Here is a 13,673-nt window from a genome sequence, read left to right as displayed (position 1 = left end):
ACTTGACTGTGTTTGGACTGAGTTCAGTTTATTCTAGGACAGCCTCCATTTTTTCTGCTCTTGTCAACAGAGAGCTCTTGATTGGCCACACGGCTGATTCACATAATCCCAGTGCAAGATGTTTTCTGATTGTCAACACCTCTGTTGAGATAAGGATGTCCCTGGGAGGAGTCATTGAGAGGTCTTTGCAGAAAGGACCCCCTCTCAGAGGAAAACAGCTGTCATTTTTATTTCTGGCACAATACTAGGAGCTGGAAATAAGCCCCAACATGTGGGAGAATGTCCAGCCAGAAATCTCAGTGGAAAACGTTGTCATAGATTGAGATATTTAAAGGTCTTGACATTCCTTTTAAGCTTCAGTCCTGCTCTGCATCCAGTCATGGTGTGCAAGAGATATTCTACCTGATGAAAAATATCAATAAGAGAATTCTGGTGAACTTGTTCCCAAATTGAACATTTTGAACAGGGTGCTTTTTTCTCTAAACAGTTGTTTTTGTCACACCCTTAAAACTACTTTTGTCCTCCAACCAACACCTTCTCTCAGTGTTGCCTCTCCTTCTCTTGTTCACCAGTTGTCATCAGTGCAGCTGTTAAACCAACAAAGTGGATTGTGGTTTTAATTTTGCTGCTTTGACACAAAACGCCCTTTAAGGCCAGAGGAGCCAGGATAATCACATTACAGTGATTCTCAGGGAGCTCACAGCTCCACCTTTACAGCAGCAGGACAGAATGGTTTGACAGAGCGAGGTGTCTGATGTGAACCTGGCAGCACCGCTGGAGGACAGCAGCCAGGTTTTCTGACATCATGGGACAATCCTGGCCCCGCTGGCTGAGGATCAATGGCTTTAGGCTAGACAGACAGAGAGGGTTCCATGGGTGCAGCATGCTGTCTGTGTTTGCATCTGTTTGTTTGTAAGCTGCTGGGGGCCACTGAATGAGATGATTAGATACTTGAAAATAAAGTTGCTCTGATACTGATGTCTGTGTTGGCCGATAGCCCTATTAGTATCTGCCTCTGACACTACCTAAAATGCTGAATCAGGTATTGGAAAGTACACCAGTAAACGCACGGATATGATACCATGTTTTACTAATGCTTTTAAATGTCATCAGGTTTCAGGTAAATTATCTTGTGACAATAGATGTTCAGTCCTGATAGAGTTAAGTTTGTCAAAGCTAGCAAAATGTCCATCAATTCTGTTTTTTTCTTTTTTAAATCCTCCTTAGGAAACTAAGTATTGGCTGAAACTCAAGTCCAGGTATTGCGAATGTTACCAGGAAAGAAAAATGGTTTCAGAGCATCTTTACTTTTGAAGTGACAAAGAACTTTCAGGAGGAAATGAAGCTGCAGTTTACCTTTCCATTTTATATTTGTGTTTATTATATAAACTGTACAAAACATAGACAAAGTCTAAATGTCATTCCACTGGTTTCTGAGGAAGGGTTATGAAGCCCATTGGCAGCATTTTGAAATGCTAACTCTAACTTTTGACTAATCTAGAGTCGCGCTGTTAGGCTTAATGAAACTTGGCTGCTGGCTACATTTCCCCCACCTGTCAGTTGAATCAGCCAACCTCCAAATGACCTCTTAAAATGCACAAATATTAAGCCTGTTTATACTTCTGTGTTGACACTATGCCATAGTCTGAGAACTACATGGGCATTGTTGTGTCTGTGGCACTCTACAATACTCTGGGAAATGCTTAAAGGCAGTGTGGTTCTGACTCTGAGTATATTATGTCAAGTTGGAGCTGATGAATGTTGCCCTTGACCATACAACATTCATAACAAAGAAGAATAGAGATGAGACTTTGGAGGACCTGGAATGTAGAGCAGTTCTGGTGAATGCTATACATGTATGGAAGTAAATCAGTGAAAAATACTTGTTGAAAATGTGAAGACCTAAACTCAATGACAAAAAATTAAGATACATAATTTCTATGCAAAAAAACTCAGATACATAATTTCAATGCAAAAAAATGCAGTGCTAGGAATTCAAAGGCTTAAAAAATTCAAATTCTGATGAGACTGATTTACTTCCATATAAATGCAGGCTTTAGCCTTAAAGCTCCTATGTGGAGCTTTAAGTGCTGGTTTGGGCGCCCCCTGTGCACAAAGTGGTCCTTTCTTTTCTATTTGCTGATTTTGCCCCGTGCTTCTGTAAGTCAAATTTTTTAACAAAAAATGTATCATGCATTGGAAATCTCTGCCATGTAATTGCATGTTGATAAGGGATGTTTCAGTAGCATACAGTTAACTAACTCAACAGACACCTACCCCCTGCCAGAAGTTTTAGATATTACACAGAACGATGTTACTGCTATGCTGATTTGTTACTGATGGTCTCCTTTACTTTGGAATGTCAATAAGAGGCACCAGTATTTACTTCAGTCTGGTCTACTCACAATGAATTATTTCTAATCCCTCAAAAAAAATATTTCTGCTAGGTTGTAAACGTATGAACTTGTGCTGTAAAAATAGCCTCTTATGGGGTTTCTTTTGCATCAGCCTCAAGTGGACACACTCAGATCTGCAGTTTTTGCACTTCTGTGATGGCATCATGTCACAAGAGGCTGTCAAACGCTACATAAACACCATGAGCCAGTTGGGCCAGATTTTTTTTTATGTGCATGTTTGGGTATGTACGAGCGAGTGTGTTAATCGGAATCTGAACTAATCAATGAGTTTCCTCATTGTGTACACCTGTATGTGTTATGTATTCCATGTGTATTTCTTATCATCACTGATCTGAGTGTGTGTGTGTGTGTGTGTGTGTGTGTGTGTGTGTGTGTGTGTGTGTGTGTGTGTGTGTGTGTGTATGTGTGTGAGGTGGGGGGGGGGGTTGTTTGTGAAAAGTGCCATTAAATCTGAAAAACAGCATTTTTTTTCCATTGCTCTAACCTTCACGGCACTTTGTGTACACCAAGGGCGTGACCTGCTGCTGGCCCAGCTGACTCAGCCATTTGGCATTCCTGGAAAGGTGGAAGAGAAGCAGCCCTTGTCCACCACAACAAAGCAAATGAAAGAAAAAAGATCAAATAGGAGACGGCTTTGAATAAAAACATGAGCGGTGACTATCAGTGATTTACAACAGGCTTAAATCATTACAATGGAGGGAGGGACTTCTTTGTATTTATCCTTGCTTTCTCTGTGCTGCACGCAAACACACACATGTTAACTTCCAAACAAGTTTTTTTGACATTTACACACCTTCACACACACATATCACGTGGACGATAAAGCCAGTCCTCAGTGTCACTGTGCACCTACCTCTTATTGTCTCTTTCTCTTTAATACACATACACTCCCTCCTTTTCTCTGTTTCACTTTATAGGTATGTATAACACCCTCCCCTCCACTCCTGCATGCACGCTCCACCCTCAGTCCTAGAGGACAGGCTGATTGACCCAGGAGGAGGGGATAGTGGGGGAGGGAGGGGGTAAGAAGGGGGAGGTAGGAGCGTACGGAGCTCAGATTCATTTCTGCTGCTGAAGGCTGGAGGGAACAGCACATTGCAGGAGCATAACGTGACGCACAAGGAGCCGGGACACACACATGGATATCAAATGGATTACTCTGACATACACTTGTGAACTCTAACGCAGCAAGGACAATACAGACCGCAGGCGCAAAAAGGGACCTGCACAGGTCCTGCAGACCTTTGTTGTCACAGTGAAAGAAATAAAAGAAAAACTTCCTGATTTATTTTATTTTATTTTTTTGTTGTTGTTTGCATTCTACCTGATTCATACAGGAGCCAGCTGTTAAAGCTCTGAGTGGATTGACAGCACTGAAGATGTCAATGTTTTGGGGGAAATTTTGACAGCGCCTTATCCCACTGCAGCACAGAAACGGATCATTGGTAAGTCCTTTTATTCACTCCATGTTGATACTGATACTGCTGATATGTGTCCATACAAGTCTATTAATAAGCCTTCATTAAATATAAAAAAAAAATTAAAGCTCAAAACACTTAAGAGCCCAGGGGTCTGGAGGAACTCAAAGTTGTCAGATTGTGTGGGAATGGATTTGTTTACTGATCAATCTAGGTCATCTCTCTGTATATCTACAGCGTCCACACGAGGCACTGATATACAACTCAAGCTCTGTATTAAGTCTTGTCTAAATTATTTTGATTATTTTCATTATCATTTAATCAGTATCATCAGTCTTTCTTAACTGTTTAGTTTAACCTTCATTCTGTTAATATACAGAGTGGTCAGTCTGTCATTTAATGATGAATTATGTAAACCAGAGGGACACGAACCATATCTACAATAAAACACCACCAATATCAGGACAGTGCATGAGGTTTGGAAATTGAAGCTCAGTAATAATAGAGAGGGTACTTTTTGAAATTTGTGCTGCTTTTCTAAATGCTTTTATGTGTTGGTTGAAATGATTGAAAGTCTCATTCAGAAATGTATATATATCTCATTATATGACTAAATACAAAAAACACATTGAAAAGCTTTTAATGATGTAATGATAATAAAATGTGTTTTTACCATACCTGTCAGTCCCCGTAAAACATGACAAATTAGAAAATTATGCCACACACACACACATACTAGATTAGAGGTATTTTGTGTCACTGTCTCATTGAAAATTCATGTGGTCCTATACGTTTTCCTGCGGATTAAAGAAGCTCAAGAGAACGCTCAGCTTGTTAATATGATCTGCTCTTGCATGTAATGTTAATGGACTGTAATGTTGACGGCTCTTGATGCTTTTGTCTCACAGTCACAGAGACACGCCAAGAGAAAAGGGCACGCGTGAGACAGCTTACCATGCACTGAAAACAAGGTGAGAGAAGCCAGAGGCACCTACACTCACCTTGGGGTGCTCTTCTTTTATGTGTTTGTGTGTAACTTTCTGTGCGCGTGGGTGTATGTGTGTGTGTGGGTGTGTGGGTGTGTGTGTGTGTGTTTGTCCCCTGCCCGTATTTTAATTGGCGAATCAAAGGTGTTAAGAGGATAAAAGGCGATTTGTGGTACCAGACGGGCTGGGTGTTTATGCAACACACATCTTCAAAGATGATTGATTTATTGCCTGACTTTTAAAAGATCAGCACAACAGAAAACAGATCTCGTTATAATTTAGTGGAAGTTTGAAGTTCCCTTCACAGTGCAGTAAAAACACATTTTTATGACGCCTGGATCTCCTCTGTCTCTGCCTGGATGACACAGTTTGTAGGCCAGCCTGCAGTTTAGTATCAGTCTGGCTTCATTGACAAAAGCCCATTAAAAAATTTCCATTGGATTTTGGATTGTTGCAGAAAATAAGCTCTATTGGAAACCGACATGTTGATACTCAAGCCTTTTGTTATACAGCCGTCTAATCCTCTCAATGAGCACCACTCTTATGATTTTTGAAGCATGAATAAAATCACCAGAAGTCAAAAGCTTTTGCTCAGCAGGACTGCAAAGTCACGACCTCTGCTCATTCATGTTCATGTGATCACAATTACTTAATTTATCTTCTCAGCTTGTAAAAGATAATTAAAAGCTTTACAATTCACCAGAATCAAACCAAAAACCCATTAAGGCCTCTGTGAGGGACTCTCCATTTGTCAATTTGAGGAACCCTTTTGCCAAAGCAGCACATTGTGTCACTTTCTAATTTTATCCTGTCCATGTGTGTATATTTTTTGAACCAAAAATACACACATATCTCACGATGGGCATGCTGGGTTAGCTCAATTGCTACAGCAAGTGCCTCATGTGCAGAGACTGGAGTCCTCACTGTACTGATCACAGGATCGATTCCTGGATCCGACGGCGATCAGTGTATTTCATTCCCCACTCTGTCCTCACATTTCCTGTCTCACTCTTAAACTGTCCAATCTATTAAAGGCAAAAACCCACTTAAAAGAAATTAAACATCTGAAATATCTCAGCCTGCTTGATTTGAAGTTGAATCAAACAAATTACCCCCTGTGATTTTTTCAGTGAAATGCTGAAAAAAGGTTGTTTTTCTGTTTTAATGTTGGCTTGCTGTTAATCACTTTGACACCTTCCCTGAAGGCAGCAGTTTTTAACATTAAAGAACACTTCACATGAATAGTCCATCTTCATACTGATCTTCTCTTTATCTCCTGGAGTTCATCAAGGAGCATCAATAAACAATTGTTGCCTGTTTCATAACTAGCTTAACCTCCTCACAGCAGCTTTTAAAACAGCCCATTGGCTCAGAGACAAGGGAACCCTACAGGGCAGAAATACAAACTGGCCTAACTACAGAATTCATGCCTACACAACACAACAATTTAACAACAGCAGTATTGAAAAAGAAAGATTCTTGTTATAATCAAGTTATTTTAAAATTAGCTCTTCATTTATCATTCTGTTTTATGTTTGGCTATATCTACGATTTGCACTGAATGACTTCCTTCATCGTAACACCCTTCGGGAAAAATCCTCCCCATCATCATCATTACTGTTATTTTCATGGTTAATTTAGTGTAACAGCAAATTATTTTATGGTCCTCATTTCAGCATGTGGCACAGATCCTGACCATAGCTACAAACATAGGGGCCAGTTCAAGCTGATGTTGTAACATCGTGGCCCACTTTCCAATCTTCCAGGGAATGCTCTAAATTTTTATATCACTCTGTTGGCATGAAAAAGGCCCTGCTTGTTGGTACTGTGTTAGTTAATGATACATAAAAAGAAAAACAGTGGTCAGTGGTCTTATGAACCAGCTTTATCAGTGCTGATAAGAGGACTTGAACGTACTTCAACACCTGTCATGGTGCCTTCTGTCCACTGGCCGGTGTATTGTGGAAATAAACGCACGGTGATGTTTGTGAATACAAAGCTCAAGTAGCGCGTCGCAGCACACACACACACACACACACACTGAAATGTGGGCGAGTAATGAGTATATCAGTGTGTGCAATGAGGTGTGGTCCCACATGATTAACATTTAATGGGTTGTTGACAGTAAAAGAACAAAGTGTTGACTTTTTCTGCTCATACGGGCAGCAATCTGCAGCAGAGACAGCCACTGGGTGGGGGGGGGGGGTGGGGGGGGGGGGGGGGGGGGGGGGGGGGGGGGGGTGATTGTATCATGCATACAGAGGTGTAATTCATATTTTATTAAGCACAGCAGGTTCATCCTCAAATTGAAAAGTATGAAAATGCATAACCGACCCACCAGTCATTGAAAAGACTCATTCAGACAAGGAATTTATGCCAATGGGGCTCAGATTTATTTTGAATTAATGCTGCATGTGGAAGTGCTGGTGGGGATCTAATTTATCAACATGTGCAGCCTTAAGGAGTGTGGTCACATTTGCTTTATCATGCAGATGAAATGCAGAACTGCCCAGAGTGTGGCACCACATGACTCATCCAGACCTTTATTGTGTAAGAACCTAATGATTGATATGTAAATAAAGTCCCCAGCCAAACCAAGAAAAGCAGCACAGAATATCAAAGCTGAAGTGCATCACATGGTGTGATCCAAAAAAGGTGGATTTATGGGTGTATTTCAGATGCAGATTGAGCAACACCCTTTTAATCCAGTTACACGCTGCCAAAATCTATTAAAGAGAGTGATAATTGAAATCAAACAGGAATAATAAGCATGTCAGAGAGAGTTTCCTCTGCAGTTTTGATCCCTAATGACAGGACAGAAATAGAGTGAGTGGAAAAAGATTGAAATTTTGAGGAAAGAGTAGGTGAGAGAGAAAAAAGGGAAAAGGAAGAAGAGTGGATCAGAAGAGGGCAATCAACTACAGCTTGTTTTGGCTGCTAATGAGAACAGAGAGGTTCTCATTAATCAGATTAGGTCAAACCTGGTCAATGGGAACTAATGAAAGGACTGTCTGTATTCACAAGACAGACAGGAAGTGATGGATCTTTCATTATGTCTGGATTACTGCACCCTGTGCTTACACACCTGTCTGCCTCTGGTGCCACCAGCGTTTCATGTTGATTAGTTTAAGTTGCATGCAAACAAACTGCTGGGATCCTTAAATACAAATAAGGTGCTGTGTGCATGAGAGGGTGAGAGAAACATGTAGGCATAAGATGGCAAGTGAGGAGTCCAGAGAGGGGATGTGTTGACATCAAACAGCAGGGCAGTGTAAGGACAGGAGGCTTCGTGTCCACTTCATGTTTTGTCTTTTCTCTTAGATTTGACTTTGTGTTATAAAACAAGTTCTTATTCCACATTGTGCACATCCTTAACATAATGGACCAAAGCGATTGCTTTGCATTTTTCAGCCCATTTAACTTATTTAAATGCATTTTGTCCTCAATTACAAAAATCGATTGTATTGCATTGACTTGAACACATTATTAAACCCTAGTGTTGAGCTGTAGAAACCACACTGGCTAACGTGAACCTTCATATAACAGATCAAATCTTTTGCTATAGATGAATTATTTCCAAGATTCGGATCTCAAATGAATCCACACTCAACATGCATGCTCACAAATGCAACGTTTTCCCTGGTTGATTTTGCAATAGAAGTTTCAAGTCTGTTGGTAAAATCATCAATAAAAATCAATAGCCTTTTTCATATTGCCCGTTAAAGACTATATATACATCGCTGTAACAATCATTCTAGTCTGATGTCCAGTAAGAAAGTCTAAGAGGTGTGTGTGTGTGATGGAGCAAAGTCTTCCAGCCGCTGTGACAGCAAGGGAGGTGGTACCAGAGACGCTACAGAGACGAGACGGGATCTCTGTGAGCGGAGCAGGAAGGGCAGAACAACACTGTGTGTATGTGTGTGTGTGTGTGTGTGTGTGTGTGTGTGTATGTGTGTGTGTGTGTGTGTGTGTGTGTGTGTGTGTGTGTGTGTGTGTGTGTGTGTGTGTGTGTGTGTGTGTGTGTGAAACAACCTCTCCTCCCACACCATAATGCATTATGATATGACACTTTAGGACATCAATATTACACCACCACTGGATCAATATGAAAGAGTAATGACCACATGCATTATACCACTGTTGCAGAGTTGCAATATAAAAAGAGCCTATGTAAAAATGTCAGAATATAATAATAACAATAATAATAATAATAATAATAATAATAATCTTTAAAAAAAAAAATATATATATACCCAAAACTTTACGCCCCACCCTAGGGCAGCCTTGTGGGGTTAAAAGCAATCCAGAAAAAGAACACCTTAAAACACTTTACCATAGGATTTACTGTTAACACATAAAGAGTTCAACAAAGAGCAACTATAGACTAAACCAACAAAACATACAACATTTCTGAAGGTGGAGTATCAGGGCAGCAGTGCCAAACTAAAAATCCTTCACTCTACTTTGTGCATCAGAGCGCTTCTAAGTGCTTCCAAGTGATGAACCTCTATATCGTCATCATTAGATACACCTGCTGAATGAAACACAGAGTGGGGAGGGGAAGACACACAGAACAAAACATACAGCTGTAACATTTGGAATGGTCCACCCCGTATTTGAAAGACACATACAGAAATACTGATATTCAATTCATAAAAATATACTGGTATTCAATACATAAAAATATACTGATATTCAATACATAAAAATGACTGTAAAACATATACATAATGAATAAGGTGTCAACATTTGTGGACATACTGGTATCGTCCAGTGTCAGGTGTTATTTCCTACATTTCTGTACTAAATGGTTTCACTCTACTTTCCACCCACAATCCATTCATTGCAGGAAAACAGATTCACAGAAATCTTCACATTAAAGTTTCATATATTGCATGAGACATATGAAGAAAGTGTCCTATTATTTTAATGTGTCACCCAGACAGTATCCAAATTAGTGATTCCACTAGAATATCACAGACAGGATCCTTTTCTCATCTTAGAAACCCTTTTCTCTCTCATGGAGACATGTGGTACTGATCTTACTTCAGGATAGTTTCAGAGGAGTCTAAAAAGAACAGATAGAGTTTGGGTCTCAACATCGCTGCAACATGACGTAGTTTCTCAAAGCAAATGACCAAAACATGTGTGAACAGCAAAGCAGAAGACAGATATGTTGAAGGATGTGAATGTTTGTTAGCTTTATGTCTTTTTGCGATCTTTAACTACCTGTTTCTGTCCTCCCTGAGGCACTGTGGACTCGTGTGAGAGAGCAATGTAAAGGATGGGGTGGACGTGAAAATGGATGGTTGCACTGTAGTCCGGATCTATAGAGGAAAGCAAGAGAGGAATTGACTCCATCATTAATCATACCAAAAGCTTTAAAGTAGCGGGAGGAAGCAACATGCAACACAAAGTATACTAAAGGAAGAGTCTACAGTCTGTCTGGCACTGAGCAATTGAATAATTTGAGCTGAACATTAAGTCGATCGGACAGACAGGAATGCTGTGCACTGCTTGTGTTGTTAAAGAGAGAGCAAAGCAGAATACATTTTCAGAGACAGGGAATACATTAAAGTGCATCCAGGATTTTTTTGCTGACAATATTTACCCTCTCTGAGCACACTCGGTGTGAGGAATTTCCTCAGAGGGCAGGAGAAATCTCTGCCAGAAGTTTGGAGCTATGCGTGGGTCTCCTTCTGTTGAGCCGTTGAGCAACTTGAAAACAATCAATCTTGAGTTCTTGGATGTGCAAGTCATGCAAATGAGAGCATATCTGGAGAAAGTCTGTGGTCCTTCTGGAAAAACAGGCTGATACAGAAGTTAACAGAACTGAAGTGAGAGATGGAGCAATCCGAGAATTGGATCAGGAGGAAATGCCTCACAAAGTTTCTTATTATATCAAGAGAGAAAGCCATCACAGCATATTCCTCCTGCCCGTTAATAACCCTTTTATTTAATTTTCCTGAATACAGTTACTGTTATCATATTCATTTCACATTGTTACACTATAGATTCATTTCTCAGGCCTCAACGTACTATAGCACCTCCCAAAGTCATCACACCTTATCTTTGCAGAAGGATTTCACATCAGAGATGAGTCACGTGGGCAAATATACATAATGAGATTAAATACTGAGTATAAAGGGGCACAGCAGCACAAAGAATCCCCTTATGAATTGTGCTGTAATTACAGAGAGGGGCACAAGGCTCCTCAGGTACTGACAAAGAGGGGCCACAAATTCCTTGATGATAAAAGGCCTCGTTGTCTAAAAACATAATTAAATAGAACACTTAAAACAGTCAAATAATAAGAGAGAATATTGCTTGCTTTTATTCAAAAGACCTTTTGACAGAGACAAGATCAGAGGTAAATTCTACGCACTTGCTAAACTCAAGTAAGCTGGACTATAGATGCAGCTACGTGTCTCAGTGTTATGGACTCCAGCAGGGAGGATTCACTCAAACCAAAGAGTCCGGCTTAAGAGGAAGGGTTCCGCTCAGATTCTCCTCCTTTCAGCCGCAGCTCTGCCTTCATGCTGGGTGGAGAGGTCCAGCTGGCCTGGCTTGTCATGCATTCATCTGAATACATTCCTCTGGCAAAGCCGGCATGCAACGCTTGACAATGTGCTCAGCTGTGTTATCTCACACACCCAGCAGTGAGTTTGCTATTACTAGCAAATTGGCCATTAGGTCTCTGAGGAGTACTGGGAACAACCTTGTAATGTCGTGTTAGTCACACTCAATTGCACAATACTATCCCTGTCGTTTCCCTCCTATTTTTGGTTGTGGAAAAATTCCAAGATCCACTTCAGTGTAACATTTGTGTACCTAACCACTCCTTGCACATTAGTCAAGAAAGACATCAATATTAAGCATCAATCAGCACACACAGACAAGTAAAAGCGCAAAGTTCTCCTTGGGGCTATGTTTGCCCTCTTTTCTTATTGTGTTATCTTCTTTCTTTACCTTTTTCCACACTGTTTTTTTCTTTTCCTGTCCCATCCCTCCTCACTCACTCATCTCCCTTCTTTTTTTCTCCCAGACGTTCTCTCTACGTGCGGTTTATTTGACCAAGGATGCCCCCAGCATCCCACGACTCTGTGTCTTAAAGCTGACATCTCATTCCTATCGGCTTTCAGTTCCTTTTGAGACATTTATTTATAAGCAAAGAAAAACAAACGTAAAATGTATTGAGATTGAGAGAGTTTGAGTGTCAAGGAAAGGGGGGAAAAAAGTGGCGGGTGTATGAGAGAAAGTTGGAGACGGAGATGAGAGGAATAAAAACAGGGGCAAACAGGAATGTATGGGGGTTAGCATGGGATGAAAGTGATTATGAGAGCGGAGGTGAAGGAATAAGAGCGGGATGGAGGGAGGGAAGCTGTCAAATCAACCTTGAGAAAATATGAAAAGGAAAATAAACAACGCTGGACTTGCGTCAAACAGAACCATGAGCTTTGAAAGATGTACAAACACATGCTCTGAAGACTTATTTCAAATTTGGAGACAGCATCAAAAACACAACAATATTAACATGCCGGCGTGATTGGTACAGTCTCTGGTTCTCTTCATTTTATGTCCAATTTCCTTTGGATTGATCAAAAGAGGCTATTTCTGGTGAATCATGTGAGAATGTCATAAATGCAGTGGATAAAAACAAGGCCTGTGATTAATCTCCACATAAACATGTGTCTAAAATGAGGTCTCTGTTGTAGGATAAAAGAGAAGTACCAGGCTTCTCAGCTGACATGTTTTAGGGCAATTGAAGTGTGATATAAAATGGATATTGTGATAAGAACAGAGTAAGTAAATTGTTAGCGATAAAACTGTGATAAAATCAGAGTCTCATGATCCTGCACAAATTTGACCCCTGGTAAGGAATTACTGTAGCTCAGGGCATCGTTTTAAAAATAACAGCAGGTTTATGTATACTGAATCTCTTGCATTAACACTGTTTGTCTTGCAGGAATGGAAAGCATCAGTGTGGAAACAGACTGGGATGGGTTAGCCCCCTCCTCTCTGCTCACCACAGGAAGGAACAACTTCTCTTCTCCGTCTTTGCTGGTCTCCGAGCTGAACTCCTTCAATAGTTCTTACAGCGGGGGGTCCTTCTTCGGGATCTTCCCTGAAAATGGTTCCACCACTACACCCCACACGCTGCCCCAGCCCCGGAACAGGGACCCGGGCCTGGCCCGGGCAGAGATCGCCGTTCTCGGGCTGGTACTGGCACTCACCACCCTGGGGAATAGCTTTGTACTGTGGGTGCTGCTGAGGAGGAGGAAACACAATGCACCGATGCACGTGTTCATGGTTAACCTGTGTGTTGCTGACCTCGTGGTGGCCATATTTCAGGTCAGTTCAAGAGTCAGAGAACTTAAGACCAGAAAAAAAAAAAAAAAGTTTAAAACTGGATGGACTAACTGTACAATTAGATTACATTGTTTAGTGGATTTTTTTTAAGGCGTTCATTATGTCAAAAATGTGTTTTCAGCTACTGAAATTCAAGACTGCCTACATGTCATTAAATTACAATTAAGTCATTAGCCTTTTCTTTGTTGTTAATTATTAGTCATGCACAAACAGTTCAGATAATCACATCTGTTCTACATTGTTTACTAAGTATCTTGTCAGACATGTTTAAAGTGACACAGACTACAAATTGATTTGGACTTATTTGAACTTGTCATTGTGACTGCTTTTGTTAACATGAAAAATTACATATTCAGTTATTTTGCATTAAAGCGCAATGAGCTTCAAACCACCATACCAACATTTAACAGGTCTGGTCCATAACAAAAAATGCATAGATTAAAAATATGAGTACTGTCTCTTTAGATTATTCTTACAGTTGA

General features: G+C 40.5%; 1 protein-coding gene across 2 annotated transcripts in view; it reads left to right on the top strand.

The window, feature by feature from the left end:
• The window catches only part of LOC117821690 (vasopressin V2 receptor-like), a 40,089-nt gene that overhangs the window by 20,967 nt on the left and 5,449 nt on the right, over nt 1-13,673 (top strand). The window contains exons 2-4 of one of the 2 annotated variants that reach the window (XM_034696144.1): nt 3,755-3,862; nt 4,744-4,806; nt 12,788-13,173. In XM_034696144.1, coding sequence (XP_034552035.1) covers nt 12,790-13,173 — 384 coding nt within the window. In that variant the 5' untranslated portion in view covers nt 3,755-3,862; nt 4,744-4,806; nt 12,788-12,789. Of the gene's footprint in view, nt 1-3,754; nt 3,863-4,743; nt 4,807-12,498; nt 12,624-12,787; nt 13,174-13,673 lie in introns of those variants that run through there. The other variant, XM_034696145.1, reaches the window with a different exon arrangement.

The sequence above is a fragment of the Notolabrus celidotus genome, chromosome 11, assembly GCF_009762535.1.
Source record: "Notolabrus celidotus isolate fNotCel1 chromosome 11, fNotCel1.pri, whole genome shotgun sequence".
Taxonomy (NCBI): domain Eukaryota; kingdom Metazoa; phylum Chordata; class Actinopteri; order Labriformes; family Labridae; genus Notolabrus; species Notolabrus celidotus.
Note: the sequence above shows the minus strand (reverse complement) of the source record. Positions and strands in the feature narration are given on the sequence as shown.